The sequence below is a fragment of the Sus scrofa genome, chromosome 11 (genome assembly GCF_000003025.6).
Source record: "Sus scrofa isolate TJ Tabasco breed Duroc chromosome 11, Sscrofa11.1, whole genome shotgun sequence".
Lineage (NCBI taxonomy): Eukaryota > Metazoa > Chordata > Mammalia > Artiodactyla > Suidae > Sus > Sus scrofa.
The window spans coordinates 77,415,175-77,438,129 of NC_010453.5; the positions used below are offsets into that span (position 1 = coordinate 77,415,175).

The 22,955-nt window shown below is 54.0% G+C and overlaps 1 protein-coding gene and 1 long non-coding RNA gene across 9 annotated transcripts in view; one reads left to right on the forward strand and one right to left on the reverse strand.

Moving 5' to 3' along the window:
- Positions 6,542 to 11,925, reverse strand: LOC102167979. 3 transcript variants are annotated; one of them, XR_001298415.2, is made up of 3 exons: positions 9,353 to 11,925; positions 8,955 to 9,098; positions 6,542 to 7,858 (listed from the first exon to the last, which is right to left on the reverse strand). It is a non-coding gene; the product is annotated as an uncharacterized LOC102167979 (long non-coding RNA). The 3 variants fall into 3 exon arrangements; XR_002336778.1 differs by having other exon boundaries at positions 6,542 to 7,610; positions 7,807 to 7,858; positions 8,955 to 11,925; XR_002336777.1 differs by having other exon boundaries at positions 8,955 to 11,925.
- The window catches only part of ARHGEF7 (Rho guanine nucleotide exchange factor 7), a 103,650-nt gene continuing 92,872 nt past the window's right edge, over positions 12,178 to 22,955 (forward strand). For 2 of the 6 annotated variants that reach the window (XM_021065922.1, XM_021065925.1), the window contains exon 1: positions 12,178 to 12,566. In XM_021065922.1, the coding sequence (XP_020921581.1) occupies positions 12,402 to 12,566 (165 nt within the window). In that variant the 5' untranslated portion in view covers positions 12,178 to 12,401. The remainder of the gene's footprint in view (positions 12,567 to 22,955) is intronic. The other 4 variants (XM_021065924.1, XM_021065927.1, XM_021065923.1 and 1 more) reach the window with 4 other exon arrangements.

Sequence of the window (22,955 nt, forward strand, 5' to 3'; positions counted from 1 at the left end):
AGGGTGGGGCCCCCTGGTCCCCGAGGTGGGGGCAGGATGACTTGCTTGAAGAACCCCATGGGCTGCAGGGAGGTTAAGGACGGGGGGTGCGGCTGCTCCAGCTGAGGAGGAACTCTCGGGGTGGGGAGGCCTTCCTGCCGGGGACGGGCAGAGGGCATGGCTGGGGAGGACCCGGCAGCTCACAGTCCGGCCTTCCGGGCCCCACGCGGCTCTGAGGCATGGAGGCAGCACGTGGAGTTTCAGGGCCTCCCGCACTCACGGGCCTCCCAGTCCAGGGGCACAGAGTCATTTCCATCATGAGCAATGTTGCCTGGTGACACAGGGGACACTTGGACAAAACTGTCAGGGGAGCAGAGCTAGGAAGTTAACCCAAGGTCCCGTTTCCCCAGTAAGGGAGGAAGCTTTAACCCATACGCTGACCGTTGTCGCAGGCCAGCAATAGGAAATACTCGTTCACAGACACGTGCGTGAAGTGAAAAGTGGAAGAGCCCCATCTGTCTCCATCACTTCCAGAATTCTTTTTTATACTTAATACTGTTATTACAATTGGTATGCTGCACTTTTTCAATCAAACAGAATCTAGAATAAATGATGACACCTACAGCTTTTTAAAAATCACATTTTAAAATATGTACTGTTGGAGTTCCAGTCGTGGCTCAGTGGTTCACAAATCCGACTAGGAACCATAAAGTTGCAGGTTCAATCCCTGGCCTTGCTCAGTGGGTTAAGGATCTGGCGTTGCTGTGGCTCTGGTGTAGGCAGGTGGCTACAGTTCCAATTAGACCCCTAGCCTGGGCACCTCCATATGCCATGGCTGTGGCCCTAGAAAAAGACCAAAAAAAAAGACAAAAAAATAAAATAAAATAAAAATATGTATTGTTATTTATATATGCATTTTGTGTACAGAGAAGTACGCTAGAGTGACTAATAAAAGTTTTTCTAATATAAAAGCATATTACATTAAGATAAATTCTGTGGAGGGAGCATTTTAGAAATGCAATTTTAAGGGGAAAAAGTAAAATGTGAAATTAGAAAAACTGGTCAGCTTATTTTTAAGTGGATACGGGTCGGTGTGAAATTTTTATGGTTATAGAGTCCATTGAATACCATTAAAGGAGTGACCTGATTTTATTTTATTTATTTTATTTTATTTTATTTTATTTTATTTTATTTTATTTTATTTTATTTTATGTTATGTTATTTTATTTTTAGGGCTGCAGCAGTGGCGCACAGAGATTCCCAGGCTAGAGGTCCAATCTGAGCTGTTGCTGCCCGCCTACGTGATTTTATGTTTAAGCCAGTGTTTTAGATACATTAAAAAATTACATCCTTTGTAACTATTTCAACCTCCAAAAAACTTTTAGAAATCAAATGATAAATTTGCAAGCCTACAATAATTTTTTTATGAATCAAAATATGTGAAAACCATTGCTCTGAACGCCAGCTTACATCTGGCTTGGTGGCTGCGTTTTGCGGCGCGACGGGGCCGGTACCACGTACTTCAGCTGCTGGCCGTGGCGGGGATGCGCGTGTTATTCTTGAGTGGCTGACAGGCGGGCTCCCAGGCTCGGGACGGCCGTGTGTGAGCCTGTGTCCGATGCATCCATTGTTGTGTAACAGTAGACATTAGCCTGAGGTCAGAACAGTGAACACCCCTGAGATGTAAGGTGTGTAAGCACCTGGAGAACGAATTCAGTGCCAGTGAGGGTGAATTTCAAGTCTTACGCTGTGAGTCTGGGTTTTGGAGAACGGGCTTACTAATACATTGCTCTGTAAAAACAGGGGCACACGTTTTCTTTCCTTTTTTCTTTTTTTTGCCTGCCCCTGGGGCATGAGGAAGTTCCCCGGCCAGAGGCTGAACCTGTGCCCCAGCGTCGACCCAGGCCACTGCAGTGAGAACGCCGGATCCTCAAGCTGCTGTGCCACGGGAGGACTTCCTAGGTGTATCCATCTCAGCTTGATATCCCCATTATAAAACTGTCCACACACAGGTACACACCACGCAATACTATTAAGCCACAAAAAGAAGGAAATTTTGCCCTTCGCAGCAGCATGGATGGACGCAGAGGTGATCCTACTGAGGGGAGAAGCCGGACAGAAAGAGCATCCTCGTGGGATGGACTTCTCCGTGGGGTCTAAACTAGCGACACGCGTGAGAACTTACTTACAGAGTAGAAACGGACTCACAGACTTCGAAAACGCTGCCGAAGGGAAAACGTGGGTGGAGGGGGGACCGGGCTTGGGGACCGGCACGTGCCCGCCCTCGTACAGGGAACGGACGCTCGCCGGGACCCGCTGCAGAGCACAGGGGACGCTACCCAGGCTTGTGGGCGGGAGGGAATCTGAGGGAGAGTGGGTGCGTGTGTGTGCACGCCTGAGTGCCTTTGCTGTACGTGGAAGGTAACAGCACACCGCCAATCAGCCGCACTTCGGCACAACTCAAACGAGAAAGCCCAGAGGCACGTAAAACCACAGGGAAAAACGTGTCCCCATAGCTAGAGTTTTTCCTACGGAATAGAAAAGCGCCCCCCGCCCCCGGAGGTGGGAGGTGGAGAGAGTGGATGGAGAGGTTCTGGGGGTGCCCGGGACAGCGCGCCATCCCCAGTTCATGGCAAACGGCCAGGAGGGGCCAGAGGGCGGGTGTGTGCCCTTCACCCCACCAGCCACGAGCTCCCGCTGGGGCTCCCAGTCGACCACCCTCCAGCCCAGGGTTGAACCCTTCACAGGGAAAACAGGGAGGAGGCCCATTTGCAGACCCGGCCGGGGCGGAGCGGTCTCCCCAGAGGGTGGTCACTTGTCTGTAGAAACTTTGTTTGAGACCTGGACCCAAACTTTCAGGACCAGAACCCAGAACCTGGCCGTGCACAGGAACGGCGGCCCCAGCAGGGCAGGCCTGCCAGGGGCACCCTCAGAACGCCAGCTCGCTAACAGGCTGGACAGGTGGCGCCTGGGGCCTGGGCACGGGCCCCTCGGGTCTTCTCGCCGGCCTGGGACAGCTCTTGCTCCCGGGCCCACGTCCCAGCCTCGGGCCGCCCTCCCATGTGGTCAGAACGCTCTTTTTCACAGAGAAGTGTCTGCAGTTTATTAATAAGCCGGCTTCCGCAGGACGGAAACAGGAAGCGCCTTTCTCCTTTCTCTCGCGGCCTTTCAGCATCTCTCTGCCCTCTCTCTGAGCCGCAGATCTAGGGCAGAGGGCGTCGCTTTTCTGGTTGCTGTCAGGTGCTAACAAAGAGTCACATTTTTTTTTTTTTTTTTTGTATAAAAAAACCCAGTCCACAGTAATATTAAGCCTTCCATTTCTCATTCAGCTGGAAACGTCTCTCCTCCCCCAACCCAGTCCCAACCTTGACCTGGGATTTTTTGGGGGGAGGACTGGCCTTCTTATGAACTCCCGCCTGGATCCCGTCCCCTCTCCTGTCCCCTGCTGTTCCCGGCTCCTCCTTCGGCCAAGAGGACAGGGGGGAGGCGAGGATGGGACCTCCCGCCCGCAGCCGCTGGTGTGCCTGTGGCCTGTTCCTGAGGCTCAGGAGGGGCCCACAGACCTGCTCCTGCTGTCCGCTCACCCCTCTCAAGGTCTGCTTCACAGGTGACCCTTTCAGAGGCACTAAGTCTGAAAACAGGTCCTCGTCCACCCTGTCCCATTCCCCAGGTGTGCATCAGCTCTGCACCTGTCACGGTACCCCCGGGCCCCAAGCAGGTGAAGTTCTGAGGGCCCCCAGCTGCTGTCTCTGGCCTGGAGTAAAGCCCCAGCCTCTCTGCTTGGAGGGAGGAGAAGGCCCGGCCTCCCTTCCAGCCGGCCCTTCTCTGCTCTCTGCCTTGCAGGGCTGGAGAGGACGGGGTGGTAGGACCCTCGGATCAATACAGCTGCTCCTCGTTCCTCCCTTGGCCTGGCCACTCTCAGCGGGCTGAGCGTCCCGCCCCGCACTTTGCTGACCTCTGAACTCATGTGGGATTGTCCTCGCTCTTTGCGGCTAAAGTCTCTGGCTGGGCTCCGACGGGGTGTCCCACCTTTGGGACCCTGTGCCAGCCAGGGTTCCACCAGGAGGGCTGTTTGAACAGAGAGGCGTCTAAGCGAGGGCCAAAAGGGCAGGGCAAGCACCTGCGCCTGGGGAGAACTTCTCCCCCTCCCCTCCCCACAGGGATGCTACTCAGAGCCCCAGCCTAGGGGACCGCCCTGCAGGCGTCCCAGCGCTGGGACAGGTAGGCTCCCTTGGGAGCGAGGCAGTTCCGCTCCGTGTTCCCGAGTCCGCAGGCACCATCACGCAGTGGAAACCAGGAGTGTCTCCCAGCCTCAGGGATGGCTGCATGCACCTGCACAGCGCCAGGTGTGGTCCCTGCTGCCCTTTCCCGGTGGCCAGAGCCGTGCTGTCCGTGCTCTGGCTTTGTTTCACACACACTAATTCCCAGCCTGCACACTCACCATCCATCTCACCCACCCCTCTGCCAAGCTCTTTCCCAAGGCTGTGGACTTCTTCCTGCTTCTCAGGTCAGCAGATGCTGCTGCTGTGAAAGCATGTCTGTACCTTCTCTCCTTCCCTGGACGTGCTTCCTTAGCCTCACCCTCTACCCCGGGCCATCGCCACCTCCGGGGAAGCCAGCTGGCACCCACACCCGTCTCGCTGGTGCACCGCTGCCCAGCCTGGGCTCTCCGCCTCTCCTCTACACCCCGCCCTGTCCTTCTCGGAGCCCGTGGTTAACTCCCCATCGGCTGGACTCACCGCTCCAGCCGCGTGTTCTCACCTCTGCTGTGAAGCCACGCTTTAATTCATCACCTTTGTCTCGACTCCGTCTCCTCAAGCTGAGGGAACTCCCTCCGTCAGAACTGTTCTGCCGGGAGTGAGGCCTTTACACACAGGGCCAGTTTGCTCACTATCCAGGCAGCATCCAAATGAAAGGGAGCATTTGGATAAGCACACAAGGCCTTGTTCCCTAAGAGACGCCTCTATTTTCCATTGTCCATAATTTGCGGTTTCTGAAAACTGGGTTCTGGAGTTCCCTGGTGGCTCAGTGCGTTAAGGATCCAGCATGGTCACTGCTGTGGTTTGGGTTTGATCCTGCAGGTTCTGCATGCTGCAGGTGCAGCCAAAAAAACCCCAAACCCCCACAAAACTGAGTTCCAATTAATCAAGCCCATGATTCATTTAATGAGCTTTTTTTCTGGAATAAGTCAAAAAAGACAGAAAACGGAGCAATTAAAAATGTATCCTTTTGGAAGGAGACATTACATCCCAAAGGATGAAGTCATTTATAAAACAAAAAAATTTTCATGTAAGATGGATTTTGTTGCCCCTCATAAAATATGACAGGCAGCTAATTATGTTCCAAAGTATTTGTTTGTGGGTATCCACTTCTGTTCATTTTCAAAAAGTACTTCTTCAACAGAAAAAGTGTTTAATTTTTGCAGGAAATATAGGTTAAAAAAATCAATGGGTATTTAAAAATAAACATCAGAGCACTGCCCACTTTTAGGGTCAATGTCTATTTCCAGCTTTACCACAGATGCGCGGAGCCCTGGCACCCAGCCACCCTCCTGCCTCTGTGTTTTATATGTATTTTATATATCTTCTGTAACGTCCAGGCAGGGCACAGGGCACAGCCCTCACTGGTGTCGCCAGGGTGCGTGCACACGGAGGAGGAGACGGATTTGCCAGACATTGTGTTCTAAAAGCCTTGTCTGTTCCAGCCTCCTACGACGAACACAAATGAAAATTATCGGAATCGTTTCATCTCCGTGCCTGTTGCTTTTAGGCAGGATCACCAGGCACAGGACACGTCAGGCGTGCATGTCTTTCTCAGTCTTAGTCTGAAGCCCCAGGAGACCCTGCAGGACCCCAGAGCCCTCTGCACTTCTCTGCCCCGAGGAGGGGTTTCTGAGCTTCCATCAGCTCCGCAAAGGGCTTCTTAACCCGAGGCTGTCAAGAAACCACGTGCAAAGCCTGCCTGGGAACCCCGTCTAGTGTTCCTCCCGGAGGTAAGACAGGTGGGGCGTCTCTCACGGGCAGCCCAGCCCGGGGAGGCCCTGGAACCAGAGGGGAGTTGACTCCCTGCCCCACAGACTGTGCTGCTTCGTTTCCAAGAACCCATGACAGAGACTCATGAGGTGCAGGTGACACATGAAGGGAAGGCGGTTACAGGACGGTGGGGTGAAGAGAGGGTTGGAGGGCAGGGATTATTTATTATTATTTGTTTATTATCAGTTATTATTATTTATATTATTTCTATATTCTAAATATTGAATATATTTATATATATTCTCTATATATTTTAAATACAAATAAAGTTCTAATGATAGTTTAAAGTAGCCAAACCGATTGCAAAATATGGGCGTTCAGGGTAAAAAAGCAGGGAGAAGGCAGAGAATTCCAGGTGCTCTTTGCAAGTCTGGGGTTGAGGGCTGGGGGGGGACAAGCATTCCCAAGGTCTCATTTCATGGGGGGGGGTGAGCAGGAGGGGACAACAGTGCACGTCGGTGGGGAAACAGAGAGTCACGGCATCTGTCTTTCAAAAGCAGAGAAAACAGGTCTGACAATGAGCCAAGAAAGGAAAGACAACCATTTATTAAGTGCAAACCATGCTGCAATTTTTTAAAATTTAAAGAAACAAAGGACAGGAGTTCCCGTTGTGGCTCAGTGGAGACGAACCTGACTGGTATCCATGAGGATGTGGGCTCGATCCCTGGCCTTGCTCAGTGGGTTAAGGATCCCGTGGTGTGACTGTGGCCTAGGCTGGTAGCTGCAGCTCCAATGTGACCCCTCGCCTGGGCACTTCCATAGTCTGGCCATAAAAAGCAAAATAAAACAAAATAAAAATTAAAAAATAAAATGGGACCAAAAAATTGAGTGAAGAGACCTTTGAACACACCAACAAACACATGGAAAAGGAAAATAGAAAACAGCAATGTCAAATAAAAAATAACTTATTTAAAATAACGGGAACAAAGAAAAGTCTATCTGTCAGTACACTAAATGTGAATGGATTTGTTTTCTTATTTAAAAAAAAAAAAGACCCTTCCATGAAGCATAAAAAGTAAACCTGCTTATGCTCTCTACACAATTTAACTTCAGGAGACGAATAAAGGCTGAAAATGAAGATTCCAGGTAAAGAGTCATAAAAATAGGACTGGAAGGATAGCATCAGACCCACTGAAAACAAGGGTAAAAGAAGTAAAATCAAGAGGAAGATGAACATTAGGAGCCGATTCAAGCCCGATTTACGAAAGATAAAAGTTTTCAATCAACCTGCGCTTTGAGCATCTCATACAAGATTTTGTAAGGATTTGAGATTTAGGGAAAACCAACATTAGCAGTTACACCTTCGAGACCTGGACAGATCCAACAGAGAAGGTGGGGATGAGACAAAAGCTCAGGGGTCGGCGTGAGACTCCAGGGGACGGGAGCAGCTCCGGAGCCTGACCCCGTGGTGGTGACTCCGGCTGGAGTTGACAGACGCAGCACGAAGGTACCTGTGAAACCCGGCAAAATCCAAACACTGTCTGCAGTTTATACCGTCGTCAGCCCCCTCGCTGGACTGCCCTCCGGCTCCGTGAGACGTTTTCACCGAAGGAAGCTGTGTGAAGTCCACACGGGAGCTCTCTGGACTGTTTTTGCAACCTATTTAGAATAAATAATTTTATTCTAAAATTATTTGGAGTAAAAAGGTCTTTTTAAAATATAGCACAAAAACCTTACCTAATAAATATAAGCATATAATCTCTTGAGCCAAGCGTATTCATCCTTGTATGTTCATGGGACATTTAAATCTTAGCAAACTTTGAAAAGCAGAGATTTAAAGGCTCCATTGACTAACCATGGTCAGTGGCCAACAAACGCTCAATTCTTGTTCATTAAGAGATACATTCCTATGAAAGAGCGGATCAAGGAAAAGTGCAAATCGCCTTGGAAGCAATGAAGAAGGAAGTACTTTCTAATAAAACCCATGGGGAGCTCCCCCTGTGGCGCAGGATGTTAAGAATCTGACTGCAAAAAGAATCTCTTTCTCTCTCTCTCTCTCCACACACACACACACATATATAAAACTGGGTCACTTTGCTATACAACAGAAACTGACAGAACATTGTAAATCAACTATAATAAAAATAAATACTCAAAAATAATATTGAAAAAACAAGGCTACCAAAAAAAAAAAAAAAACCCGACTGTTGTGGCTCGGGTCGCAGTGGAGGTGTGGGTTCACTCCCTGGCCCCGCGCAGTGGGTTAAAGGAGCCGGCGTTGTTGCAGCTGCGGCAAAGGTCAGGTGGCTGTGGCTCAGGCTCAGATGCAGTTCCCGGCCGGGCATTTCCAGGTGCTGCGGGTGCAGCCGTAAAAAAGAACAAGAACAACAACAACGAAACCTCGTGGGACAGAGTGAAAGCCGTGTTCAGAAAAAAAAATAAATAAATAAAAGGGTAACTAATCCCTCCTCTTGGAACATGAGCAAAGGCAGCGGGAAGAACCACGGCGGATCTGGGCGTCAGCCCACGCCAAAGCCAACACGGCCAAGCCCAAGTTTCACTGCTGCTGGCAGATGGCGTAGGACCCAGGGCCAGAGACCGAGGCCCATGTGACTCAGCCGAGCAGAGAGCACGGCCCCTGGTTCCCACCAGGACCCCCTGTTCCCAAGTCCAAGGCAGTGCCGGCTGGGCTGGGGCGGGGGGCACGCACGGGTCATGGCTGAGGAAGAGGAGCCCCAGTTTACAAGCCCCGATCTTTAAAGGCACTCTCAGTGAGCCCACCCACACTTTGCCTCGCTTTTCTTTTTGTTTTTGTCGCTTCATAGGGCCGTCCCTGCGGCATATGGAGGCCAGATTGGAGCTACAGCTGCTGGCCTACACCACAGCCCCAGCTGGGAACGTGGGTTCCAGCTGTGTCTACAACCTACACCACAGCTCAAGGCAATGCGGGATCCCTGACCCACTGAGTGAGGCCAGGGATTGAATCCGCATCCTTGTGGATACTGGTCAGGTTTGTTTCCCCTGTGCCATGATGGGAACTCCAACTTTGCTGTTATTTTCAACCTGCTGGTCAGCAATCAACTTCGTCCTTTGCCTCGGAGGGGACCATGTCTCCATCTTTGAAAGGCTGTTTGGTCCCGAACACTCCTGAAAAGGTAGAACAGAAGCTGTCACTACTTCCGCTCAGATATTCAGAAATGTGAGAGCCTCGCAGACTAACAGCTCCCAACAAGGACACAAATGAGAAACTTGGGAGAGGGAAATAAACTGAAATGCATGAAATATATTTTTCAAAATCCATGAATTCATCATGATAACTTAAAAAAAAAATCACTGGTTTCCTTTGAAGGAAGCTGGGTCATGACATTGAAAACTGGTAAACGCAGAAAATTAGCACTTACCGCCTGTCCAACACAACGGTTCACACAGCTGACACGAACAGGGCTCCAGGGATAAGTACCAGGGACTGTCAAGCTTGTCCCCCCACCCGACCCCACCCGAAGTCTGGAACCTGGGAGGGGGTTACGGACGGCTGCTGGGACCAGTGAGGATGACGGTGGACCCGTCATGGGTGTGTTGGGACGAGTCTGGTGCCGAGGCAAGAGACACCCTGAGATTTCGCGTTTGCTCTGATGTCGAGTGACAGGAAGCACGGCCTCTGGTGGGTGTTTCCGAGCCACGATCCTGCTTGTGGGTTGACCTTTCTCCCCTCAAAGGTAGGTTCAAGTCTTAACTCCCAGGGCCTCTGGACGTGGTTTACGAATGGGTTTGCTGGATAATTCGATGTGAACCAACAATGGCCTGCTGCCTGGCTCCAGCCCAGCTCCTGCCAGGGCGAAGGGCAGACAGGGCGGAGAAGCTGGCCTACCGCCTCTGTGCACAGATGTGTGGGCAGTGCTGGGTGGCTGGGCTCCTCAGTGGGGGTCTGGAAGGGGCGAGATGGGATGAGGGGTTGCCAGGGAGTAGGGAAGGGCCTGTGATCCCCTCTCAATCTTTCAGGGAGCATCAGTAAAGGGGCGCTTGGCAACCGGTGCTCAGGTGGTGTCTGTAGCTGAGGGCAGCCAGGCCAGGCTCTGCCTGCCCCGCCATCGCCCTGCACAGAGGGCCATGGGCGGTGTGGACAGTGCGGTCGTGGTGGCGGGGATGGAGGTGTGCAAGAGACCTGCAGCGTGGACCCCCTCTCACCCACGGCCGAGGCTGCTTCTAACCCAATGCTGGTGGCAAGTTGGTTAGGGCAGAGCCCTGCATCCTGGAGGGAGAAGCAACCCACCTTCTGGGTAGACACCTGTAGGAAGCCAGCTTGGGGACAGCCTCCTGCAGGGCTAGGGGCCTGTCTTTCAGCGTGGCACACATGTTGAGCCAGTGGCTTTTAGATGGTGACGTGCCCCCCCCCGTAGCTACATAGCAGCATTACCATCACGCCCAACGGTCCAGGTGGGGAGTTTGCACCTTCCGCTCTTGCAATTCGGCAGTAATGAGAGCAAACAGGAATCTCGGGGAACAGCTACTCTCGACTCAACACCCTTCTGGTGATAGAGTCTCCTTGGGCACAACACTCGATGGAGCTGATAACTGCCCAGTTTCCCAGCAAGTGTACAGGGCGAGGTTTGGACCACGGGTGGGCTGTGTCCGTGCTGGAGCTGCAGAGCCCAGGCTTGAGTCCACCTCTGCCACTTTGCCACCTGCTAAATGGGGACGATGAGAGGAACTTCCTAAGACTGTCGCAGTGACTGTGCCACGCAATGCGGGGAGCTGTGACCGCCGTGCACATGGCCCTTATAACCCAGAATTCAGACTGCCCTTTGAATCACTCTGCGTTTGCATTCGGAAAGAAAACTTAACCACTTAATTCGAAGCTGGGAATAAACACAATTCATGATTACAAAAGAAGGACTCCGCAAGAAGGCAGAGGAAGAGGTGAGCTAAGCCTGTGGGTTTTTTTAATCTTCGTGTTTTCTGGCCTTTGTCACCAATTGCATTAACATATGTGCTTGGCACAGAGCAAGTTCTCTGTAGGTGACTGCGAATGCTGTCTTAAATTGCCCCGGGCAGTCATAGCCCGCAAACAGGCAAAGTGCACACTGGGTCCCTCCAAGGAGAGACGCTCCCTTCCTTAGAAGATGGTGTGTGTCAGCCCTCCTCTGAAGAAGTTTTTTCGTGGCTTAGCAGTTGGGCGGCTGAGCTCTTCAGCTCTGGCCCATTCGGACGCAGCCAGGTCTCTGACTGAGACCTCTTGCTCAGGGCCAGTCCAGCCAGGTTGCTTGTTTGGACTGAGTGAGCTGTCCTCACCGTCCTTCCTCCGGGATCATCTGCCCAGATCCAGTTCAGGCTCTGCTGTGTTCCTGACCTTCCTCCCACAGTGTCTGAAACAGCGCCATCAAGTTAAAGCCGAGTGGCTCCAAGGCTTCCGGTCGGGGAGAGTGGGACCACCGCATCCCGGCCGGTGAGGTCACGCACGCGGACGGGCCTCCCAGCAGAGGGCACGCGTGACCCCGGCCGCGCCACGCTCCGGGGCGTCCCTGTCCCCAAGGATGGCAGCAGCCTCAGGAAAATCAGTTCCTCCCCGAATTAGGCCCATCTGGTCACAGATTTAATTATCGTTGTGTTCGGTAATTATTGGCTTGCAAGGTAGCTGAGAGAAGCAAACGTCTCGTTTTCAGCTCCCCCCGCCCCCAACCTCTTGGGGAAAAAAAAAAAAAAAAAACCTGGCAAAAATAACGTTCATGAATTAGAAGATAAAGGATTCCGGGGCTTCCGAGGAGGGAAGAGGCGGCGGAAGGGCCCGACGGCGAGAGGAGCCTGGCTGGGCTCTCGCCTCAGAGGGGGCTGCGCTGGGGACCCGCCGGGCGCCAACGGCTACGGGCGCGCGCGGCCCGGAGGGTAGGAGGCCCGGCGAGCCCTCCCCGGCCGGCGGGCTGTCGCCTCCTGGAGGTCACCGGGCCCTTGGGGCGGGGGCCCAGCACCCGGCGGCGCAGGTGGGGACGCGCGCGCACAGCCGGCCCGGGTGCGGAGGGCGCACGGCGGCGGGCCCGGGCGGGCGCGGGGGCGCGTGTGCGGCAGCCGGGTGCCGGCGCGGCCGGGGGTCGGGGGGCCGGGAGGCCGGGGGCCGGGGCGCGGGGCCGCTCCAGCGCGGCGTCTTTCTTCTCCTCGCAGTGATGTCATCGGCGGCAGCGGCTGGCAGCCGGGAGGCGGCGGCGGGGGCGGCGCCGGGCGGCCGCCGCAGGTTCATGTGCATCTAATGAAAAGGCACTTGACAGTCGGCCAGGACGCACGCGAGGGAGCGCGAGCCGGCCGGACCGCGGCGCCGCCCGAGCCAATCGCCGTCGCCGGCCTCTCCATGGGCGAGCAGGAGGAGGGGGCGGTGGGCGCAGCCGGCCGGGCCGCGGCCGCTCCGAGGTGAACCGCGCCGAGACGGGCTCGCGGCGCGGGGAGGCCGGGCGCGCCGCCGCTATGAATTCCGCCGAGCAGACCGTTACGTGGCTCATTACCTTGGGGGTGCTGGAGTCGCCCAAGAAAACCATCTCGGACCCGGAGGGCTTCCTGCAAGCGTCTCTGAAGGATGGGGTGGTCCTCTGCAGGCTGCTGGAGCGCCTGCTCCCCGGGACCATCGAGAAAGTGAGTGCCCCCCGGCCCGCGCCCCCGCGGCGGACAGGCCCGGGCGCTGGGAGGCCCGGCGGGAGGAGTCCGGGCGGTGGGAGCCCCGGGCGGTGGGAGGCCTCGCGCCCCACCTGGCCCCCGCCGCGGCCCGGGATGCGCGGAGACGCTCGGGCGCAGGGTCGCCGGCGCCGGCACCTGGTGGCCGCGCGGGCCGGGAGAGCGCCGGGCGCCGCGGAGCCCACGCGCCTCCTTTGTGCGCGGACCCGGGAACGCGGCCCGCGCGGGGGGCGCGCTGGCGGCGCGAGGACCCGGTGGCGGGATCCCGCTCGGGGCGCCATTGTGTGCGGTGGCCGCCGGGGAGGGGGCCGGGCCGGGTTCAAGGGGAACGGCCGGGGGGAGGCCCGGAGGGAAGGGGAGCGCTCCGCTCTGCCCCGCCCGGAGGAGGAGTCGCCCCTCTCCGCGACCCGAGCCGAAAACCAACCGCTCCAGCGCCGCGCACAGCTGCCTCGCAGGCTTTGTTTGAACAGCTTTTGTTGGTGGTACCGTGTGAGAGTTTCGCCCTCTGTTTAACTGACCGATTGCGGTGCGTTTTTAAAAGATGCATTTATCAATAGCCGAGGGTGGGCTGTGAAATGATTTGCTGCCCTCCCCGCGGAACAATTCCCCTGTCCCCAAGCCCAGATGGCAGGCGCAGGAAAGCCCCGGCGTTCTTCAAGTCTGGCATAAGATCCTAGATTTCATTTTCAGGTTCCTACCTGATTTTAAACAGAGCCCCTAGTCCTGGAGACGTCTCTTCTATTGCCTGGTGGTTTCCTCGGGGCTGGAGTGTGAACCTTGACCACAACTCTGCGAGGGATTCAAGTTTGCTTCCTCCGGCTCCGTTGACTAAGTAGGGGCGAGCGGGTAGAGCGGCGGATCCCTGTACTTCAAAAACACTGCAATTCTATCCTAATTTTTTTTTTTTGCCAATACATAATCTTAATATCAGCAGTTACTTAAATGGTTTAAATGTAGAAATTAAAGTGCAGACTAATGAGAAATACTATTTAACTTTGAAAAATGGAGTATATCGGCCCAGCAGCACAGTATTAATTTGCTAATAATAAAATGTTAATTAGGTGACTTTAAAAAGTAAAATGTTTAATCTTTTTAAGTTTGCTCATGTTCTGGCATGGCATTTTAAAGGTCAGAAAAGATTTTATGTGATATGAGTTGTGTATACATATGAGTTTTAGGTATTTTCTTACTTGCAACATATTTCGGAAAGCAGAATCTGCATTTTAGGATGAATAGCCCTGGTCTGTCTGTCCAGGAAATAAAAATGGTGCTTCTAAATGAAGCTGATGTCACAATAAAATTATGATTGAAGATAGGAATAAGGAGCAGGAGCTAACTTTGAAGGCACAGAATACTTGGTTGTTATCTGGATATCAGGACCTCTAGTAATAAAAGACAGATGTTGAAACGCATTGAAAATGCAGGCTAACTTTACCAAAATGGGCTTATGTAAAAAAAATGGTTCCATTCCAAGAGTGAAGCTTTGAGAAACTTCAGAGGCTATTTGACCAAAACCTGTCATTGTTGATGCATGTGTTATTTGGCATATTCGCTGCGTGCCTATTGATTGGCAGACCTCAATAATCACTTTCTTTTAAATTGTTGAACGGTTTTCTTAGAAAACCATAGCATTCCTTTCACCTCGGAAACAACAAAGAGAGGAGTGAATAACATGTTTAATGCGCAGAAGCCCAACGGAAACAACCCAACATGTCCTAAAACTGGTCATTTGGAAACTTCTTACAGTGCAGCCAACCTTTTACCCCCCCGCCCCACCCCCCGCCCCTGACTTGTTTGTCTCAGAGGGACAATCTCAATGAAAGTTCAATATCAAAGTAGCACATTCTCTGTGGTACAAAGGTAGGTTTGGGGAGTAAAATATTAGCCATTCTCTGCCTCTAAAAACCCCTGGGTTTTAGAAGTCTCACGAGCCCGTTCCATTTCCTCAGAAGAGTATTTATTTGAACTTTCTGATGTTTGTATATGCACAGCAGATAGCGTTTGCCAGAAAGCACACGCGGTGAACAGCTTTTGCTCGAATGTTGGAATGTTAGTCTGAGGATGTTTTTCCTTCAAAAGGAACATTTGGGAACCTCACTGAGTATTCCTGTGGACGCGAAAGGATCTGAACTTGACCTCAGTTTGCCACATCAACACACAGGAGACTGGTTATCGGGGTGCAGGCAGCCTGCAACTTAACCTTTGCAAATGCACAAAATTTAAAACAAACCCTCAGGCTGGGGAGAGCATAGCGCAGAATCGGGAGAAGGTTCGGGGTGGCGCAGGGCTCCCATGTGCCTTTTATTAAGAAAGCATGTCCTGGTAGGTCTTGTGCTCGATGTTGGCTTGTTCTGTCTTAGGGCCGGCAAGAGGCTGGAGGACTAAACGGGAAGTTCGTCTCGGTTCAGACGGTTCTGCTCATTTTAAAAAGCATTCTGTTGAGGTTCCCTGCTTTCTTCGGGGGCAGGGGGTCCGACAGGACAAGAGGGGCTTATAGACTGTACACCAGCACTTCAGAAGACAGACCCGTCTCGTTATTGTCCACGATGTGGGGAGAGGAGGGGGTGTTACTAGTTCCCCCAAGTTTTGTACGAGGCTCTTCTGCTTTGACTTTGTCTAGTAATGGCTGGGATTTTGCTGACCTGCCCACACTGCTTGCGTCTGTCATTCCTCCTGTGATGAGAAACACACGCAGGCCACGGGAGCCAGGGAGCCCCGCGAATTAACACTTTAAACAGCTCTGGACTGGCTGGTCAGAGGTCGAAATTGAGAGACAGTGATATTCCCCCTCTGAGCTTCTGCACCATTAGGGAGACACAGTCAAATAGTGGAAGTCACACCAGGCTGCTTAATTCTACTGGTAAATGCAGCAGGTGCAGTTGCTTGCATCACCGTGAAATGTTCAAGGAACGTGGTTCTTCTCTCGTTGCCCAGGATGACAGAACACCGTAAGCGGTCACGTGTGGCCCCGGAGATGCCACCTGTTGGTATTAGTGGAAAGCAGCCGAAAGTCAGATGCCGCCCTCTGGTCCTGCTGGACACCCTGGGGGTGCATGTGCATTCAGACTGGTCGAAGCTGTCGGGCTGTGTCTTAGCTTCTCAGGGCTGTGGCAGCAAAGAACCCCAGCAGGCACCCCCGAGCGTCAGCCTCTCACATCCTGGAGGCGGAGGTCCCACATGGAGGTGGGGGCGGGGCGCTCCCCCGGCAGGTGCAGGGATGTTCTGTCCTGGCCTGTCTCCCCACCGCGTCTCCTCTGTGTCCAGACATCCTGTTATAAGGACACCAGTCCCTGGACGAGGGCCTCCCTCCCAGTGTGACCTCAACTTAACTGATGACCTTGGCAGCGACCTTGTTTCTAACTAAAGTCACGTTCTGCAGCCTGGGGCTCAGGGCTTGACCGTGCGCATCTCCGGGTCCCAGCCAGCCCACAGCAGGTGGCATGATAAGTTGGAACCAAGTCAACTTCCTAAGGACCTACCTGCCTGCAGGGGACCAGCTGCTGTGGGAGAAAATGAGACCAAGACACATGTTCTCATGGGTGTGCTGGTTCAGGAGAAAACAGCTGAAAACGAGCGCGGCGTGGGATGGAAGGCAGGGAGACGTCCGAGCCGGGCGTAGACGGAAAGGAGCGAGGAAGAAGTTGCTGGAGGGGCCTGCGTCCGAGCTGCCCAGCCTCTGACGCGTGTTCTGACACGTGGATTAGAATGTGGTTTGTAGTTCCCAGACTACGATCTGGCAGCGTGAACTGATCTTCCACGGGCTTGTAGAAAATCTTGGTGAATTCTGATGCTGTGTCGGAAGAAGACGTGGCTTTTTCCTAGTGGATTCCTGACCTGCCTTCTGCTCAGTCCTAGGATTCTGGGGCGGGGCGGGGGTGTGGGAAGGAAAATGAAGACCTCATGGCCGCTGGGCTGTAGTTCTGAGCGCCCACGGAAAGAAGTTTGCCTCTTTCGAGGCCCTTTTGCCCTGAGAAGGGTGTGGTCAGCAGCGGCAGTGTGGTGTGTGTCGGGGGTTGCCTTCAGGACGAGCTGGTTCGAGAGGCCAGCGTTCTGTTGGAAATAGCTGGTGAGGTACTCAGAGAGAAAAGCCATACGTCTTGTTCTTTTAAGGAGACTTCTTCAAAGTTTACAAACTGAAATATTGGCTGTATTAAGTTGCTTCTCATGAATCTGCTTAAGGTTTTGGAATGGTTTGTTTTGTAATAATAAACATCTGTTTTTGAAGCACGTGACTTTCAAGGACTGTCTCAGCCCTGCACCAGGGTGATTCTCGTTGGGGTTTTAGGCCCAGAGAAGGGGATGGCTGTGACTGTGTTGGCTGGCTCCTTCAAAATGAAGTGAGCACACATAAATTCATTTTAAATCGGGACCACCTCCAGTGCTGTCCTGAGTGCCAGGCTGGACGTGCTGCAGCGTTAGCAGGGCTGGGGGAGGGGCTGCAGGCTGGCCTGCAACTGCCTCTGGGAGGGACCAGTGTCTCTGCTGTCCCGGGACCCTTCTGTTAATAGCGGTGACACCTGTAGGGGTCTGCCCTCTCCTTTCTCTTTTAAAGAAGAAAAGCATGCGCGCCCTGGGTGGTGGGGGCCGCACTGGAAAGTGGTGGCACTCGGCTGCCGCCCCACAGTCACCTCGAGACTCCCGTTTCACAGGTGAGGACACTGAGGCCCAGCTGTCCCCCCCTCCCGCCCCCGCTAAATCAGAGGCGGTTCCTGCTTCAGGAATGATGGCTCAGGTGGGGGACCAGACGTGGTGGCCGTGGTGGACACAAGAGTCTGCCATTCAGCGGGCGGCAGAGGGGGCAGGGGCCGCGTGGGGGCTGCCGGGAGCTGCTCTGCCTGGCTGGGCGGAGGGGGCGCCCCCGGGGACAGCTGGTCAGCTCTCGCTCCGGCATCCAATAACCCTCGTGGGGCTCCCGGGCCTTCCTGGCCCTGAGTCTCCTGGGAGCCCATCTGTGCGCCACACGTATGTGAAGGTCTGCCTGCAGGCCACTTTTTCGGCGGGGCCGGCGCCAGCCCCTTGGACCGGGATCACATGGGGACCTGTCACTGTCGGGAGAAGGCGGCAGTGGGCACTGGGCTCCACCACGGGCAGCACCAGGGGCCCGGAGAGTCCGTGGTCCTTCCTGGGGTGGTGGTCCCAGGGTATGCTCCAGAGTCCCCCACTTGCTGTGTGACCTCGGGCAACCGGCCTAACTTCTCTGCGTCTGTTTCTTCCTCCTAAAAACGAGATGAAGGGCTCCTGTCGGGGGGAATGGCCTGCTGCGGCAGCAGGGTCGTCATGAGGGTGAACGAGCAGTTCTGCGCACGGCCTCGCAGGTGCTCGTGATTTCGTGGATCAATCCCGAAAACGACGCCTGCTCCGCCCAGAACCGGGCCGGGATTCGAACCTAAAGGCCATGCGAATTCGGGGACATTTCCTTATTCTCACAGCTGGGCAGAGTCCTGCCGCCTGAGGAGGCTGGAGCTTCGCCCTTCCCACCATTGTCTGGGGCGGGGAGGGGGACCGGGGAACTTGGCGTCCCGGGCCCTCGGTTCGTGCCAGGTTCCTGCGCAGCTGCTGAGCGCACAGCTGCAGCCTCCCGGGGGCCAGAGGGCTGAGCTGGGGGCTCGGGTTTCGGGTGTATAGAGTTGCACGCCGGGGGAGGGCCAGGACAGTGAGGGCCCGGCAGCCCGCCTGCGTCGCAGAGGGGGGCCTTGACTTCTGACCCCCCTTCTTCAGTTCCATCACGTTAGGTCAGGGGCGTTTATTTCCTGGTGGTTTTATATTTCGAAGCTTGGCTCAGAATTTTTAAAGTTTTCCGAACAGGATTGGTAGTTCTCAGCCTCGCTTTTGTGGGGTGCTGCTGTGTCTGCCGGCCTCGAAAAGGCGGGCAGAGAGGGTGGGGCTGTGTACGCAGGTCCAACCCATTTGTTCAAAATATTAAATCTGATGTTATCACATTCCTACTCTGTGCACGCCAGTGTACACTTCGTACACTCGGAGCCACGCGTACACGCGTACACATGTTCTGTGCCGCCTTTTCAGGCGCATCGTGAGAGAAACAGTGTGGTGTGCAGTGCGAAGCACGTGCGACTTCTCCGGGGAAGGAATTCTCAGGGCGCCATCGCACCCAAACTCATCGTTGGCCGGTGTTGTCACCAGGGCAGCGGCGCCCGGCTGTGCAGGCGGCGCACGGCCTAGGGAGTCACTCACACTGTAGTCTAAGTGAAAGGCGTTTCTGGGCTGTGCTGGGGGAGGGCTCGGGGGCCGTGGCCGCGGGGTGGGCCTCTGTAGGCGTCAGGCCCGTCTACGCAGCCCATCGGAGGAGGGTTGTGGGAGGTGATGGACGTGGCCCCGATTCTCCCTGCTTCCCGAGCCGTGTCCCTTGTGGAGTGACGCTGCCGCGCTTCCCGTCGAGAGGTGGAGCCTGTTTCCTCCCTTCTTGACTCTGAGCTGGCCTCCGCTTGTCCTGGCCCGTGCGATGAGGCAGAGGGGACAGGCCCCAGTTGCTAGCGCAGGCCTTAGGAGGCCTTGTGCGTTTCCCCACCCTCTCAGACGCGGGCTCCACTCCAAGGACAAGCCCAGGTCCCGGCGCCGAGCGAGGCCACACGGCCGAGAGCCCAGCTGTGCCCGCTGAGGCCTCCTGGGCCACCTGTAGCCCGCTTACCCCCGTTGCTGCAGAGAGCCCAGCCAAGGGCAGCAGAGCCGCCTCCGGCCCAAGGTGCACCGCCAGCGCCTGCTCGCTGCGGCGCCACCGAGGTTTCGAGGCCGAGGTGCTGCAGCCTCGCTCTGCAGAGGTCGGGTTCAAGGCTGGAGAAGAGAAATGGTGTTTGCGCACAACTTCAGTGCTTTTTGAAATACAATTTTTATTTTTTCCACGCCAGCCGATTTACAGTGTTCCGTCAATTTCACCTTTACTTATTACACTTTCAGCAGCTTTTTAAAAAGGGGCCCAAAACATTTCTGTCTTTTCTCTAAAGAAGGTGTATGTCATTCGGAGCCAGAGAAGAGGGGCCCTTAAAGCCTCTTTCAGCCTGCGTCTCATCGTTTTAGTCTGACCCAGGAATCCTCATTGCCAGGTTTGCTTTGAACTCGCAGTTTCTGGCAGGGACGTCCTGTGCTGACGGTGTGACTTTGCTTAGCAGCCAAACCGAAGCCCTTCGGCTGGTCTAGCTCGGGATGGCTGGTAACCGCCTGGCCTGTGATGGCCTTTCTCCCTCATTTCTGAGTGTCTCGTGCTACGTTCCTGCCAGGAAGGCACTTTCCCACCGACTCTCTGGGCATGAGATGGTCTGAGTTCAGAAGCGACTTTTAAGTTCCGTCTGCAGGTAGCAAATTTGTTCTGAGATCTTTCGTCAGAAATACAGATTTTTCTGAAAAAGCCTCCTGCTTCCTGAAGGCCAAGAGACTACGATGCTGCCCCTCACTCTGAGGAAGAAGGTCAGAGGGCCTTTGGCAGAAACTTGGGCGTTTCAGCGGAACCGTCCTGGCGCCCGAGGCCCCTGCTGCTGGCTCTCCCTCGGGAGCAGCGGCCTCGGGGCCGCGTGGAACCTTCTTCCAGGCTTCGTCCGTGGAGGGACCGTGGGGGCGGTGTCCTGTGGTGCTGGAGAAGCGGCCTTGTTCGGGGATGCTTGTAAGACATTGATGCTGCTAGGAGGTTTCTTCTCACGAAAATACGAGATATTCTGGTCATCGTTCTCTTACTCATTAAGATATTTTTGTCCCTTTTGAAAACAAGCTCCATAAATAGAACGGGGTTAAATTCCCCACAGGCTTGTGGCAGAGGTTAAGCTTCCAGAAAGTACCACGCTTTTCGGCCGTACTTTTAAGGGCCAAGAGGCTGGAACTGAGGTTCTCACAGGCTCCATCAGCGCACGAGAAACGGGGAGGTTTCCTTCTCACTCCTCTGCCCTCTGACACGGCACATTTACTGAGACCGAATGTGAGTTGCTGCCGTGTCAGGAAGCCAGGGCTGCTTCTTCAAAGAACTAGCAGTAGCTACATTTTGTTGGCCGAGTCTTAAGCATCCTGCGAATAAATTGTTGTACGGTCTTCTGGGAGGCAGGGAGCACTGAGCCTGCGTGTGACTGAGGACTTGTCGTCTCTAAGAGAGCATCCACCCCAAGAAGCTAGAAAGTAAGGGCAAGTGAAACCCCACGTGAGAACAGACAGAATGGTAAAGAACAGAATGGGAGTCAGTGAAAGGGACAGAAAATAACCAAAAAACAAAAACAACAAAAACCAAAACAACCCAAAACCCGAAACACCAACAAAACCAAAAGCTGGTTCTCTGAGAAAATCCATAAAACGGATGAGCCTCCACTGATCAGGAACGAAGCTCCCCGGGAGGGAAGACCAAGTGATCAGTACGAGGCATCCCCGTAGATTCTACAGACACTTCAGGGATAATAATGGGATGTTCTGGGAGTTCCCTGGTGGTGCAGCAGATTAAGGATCTGGCTTGTCTCTGCAGGGGCTCGGGTCGCTGCTGAGGTGCAGGTTCGACCCCTGGCCCGGCACAGGGGGTTAAAGGATCTGGCGTTGCCACAGCTGTGGCTCGGCTTCAGTCCCTGGCCCGGAAACTTCCATATGCCATGGCTGTGGCCATGAGTTAAAAAAAAGAGATGAACATTTTAATGCTGATAAATTCTGTATCTTAGATGAAAAGTGCAATTTCCATGAGAGGCACACGACCAAATCTCATGCAAAAAGAAACGGATACTTTTAATTCCTTATCTACTACAGAATATAAACCTGTAGTTTAAAAGATACTCGTAAAGAAAATTCTTGGGCAGCTGGCCTCCTGGTGAATTCTACCAACCAAGTAGAATGTGTAAGGAACTCCCAAGACTCGAGAATAAGGAGACAATCCAATTAAAAAAAAATAGGCAAATGGTTTGAGCAGACGCTTCACCAAAGAAAATATGCTGATGACAAACACATGAAAAGATGCTTGACATTGTGAGTCGTTAGGGACACGTGACTTCAGACCACAGTGAGATACTACTACTGAGATGCCTAACCTATTAAAAGACCCATCCTACCAAGTGTTGGCGAGGAAGCAGAGGAGCTGGAACTCCGTCCGCTACTGGCGGGGCTGCAAGATGGTATCCCTGCTTTAGAAAACGGTCAGTTTCTTGAAAACCTAAACATACATCAACCAAATGATTGAGCACTTCCATTTCTAGGTGTTTACTCACGAAAATGGGAACAATATGTCCCTACGAAGTCTTGTGCGCAAAAGTTCACAAATGTTAGTAACCAACTGGACGCAACCCACGTGTGTCCAACTGGCACGTGGACAAAGAAGGTGTGCGGTTTCCGTGGAACATCACTCAGCAGTAGAAGGGGATGCTCTGTAGCACGGGGGGAAATTAGGCTGAGAAAGGAAGCTACGGAAAGGGTTCATACTTACGTAAAATCCTGCAAAAGGCAACACCACCGGAGTGACCAAAAGTAGAGCAGTGCTTGCTGGAGACACTCTGGGGACACCAGGAGTCCTTGGGGTGGCGGGTGTGTTCATTTTCTTCACCCTGGTGATGGTTTCACAAGTGCACACACGTCAGAACTTCTCAAATTGTGCACTGTAACTCTCGTGTCTCAGCGTGTATAAGAGGACGGCAGTCACCTGGGTCCTGTGGGCAGTGGCACTTGCATTCGTTTTCCTGCCCGTTGTCTGCTGCTTTGGGACATAATTGTTCAGGAAACAGGTGTAGAATGCAGACGTGCAAGTATACCTGGATCCACTGCCTGAGAGCTCATTCTCCTGTATTTATCTGCTTATTTTTTTCCCATCAGCTCTTTAGTGGGTATCTGCTAAGGTTCAAGACCTGTGCTAGGACCCTTAGTGATTAGCAGAAAGGCGCTCACAGACCATCCAGTGAGGAGAAGAACCTGAGTGACACTGTGCAGATTGGTGGCTTTGCGAGCGGATGTGCGCGCTCTCCGTGCACCTGAGACAGGCGTCTGAAAGTGTGTGGCCAAGGAGCCCGCCTCACACATGGCAGGTGGGCAGGTGCCACCTCAGGGGACTTGGGTGGGGCTCTGGTGGGGGGAGGACCGGGTGTAGTTAGAGCAAGAAGTGGGGAGCTGCGAGGGCAGCAGCAGGGGTCTGGAGCCACGTTTAGTTTTGAAGGTTTTGCAGAGTTTTAAAGGGAAGAATGATAGGCTTAGCTGCGCATTTTGAAAACAGTGTCCCTGACGTTCCAGTGTGGGAAACGGATCAGATGGGGGCGCAGAGGGGCTCCGGTTGCTGTGAGCCCTTAGCGCCGCTCCTTGGAGGCGGCCTTGGCAGGGACGCGGAACCAGAGACGCGAGGATGGAGCTGGGAGCACGGAGGGAAGGCAGGTGGCTGGGCTGCTGCTGGCGCAA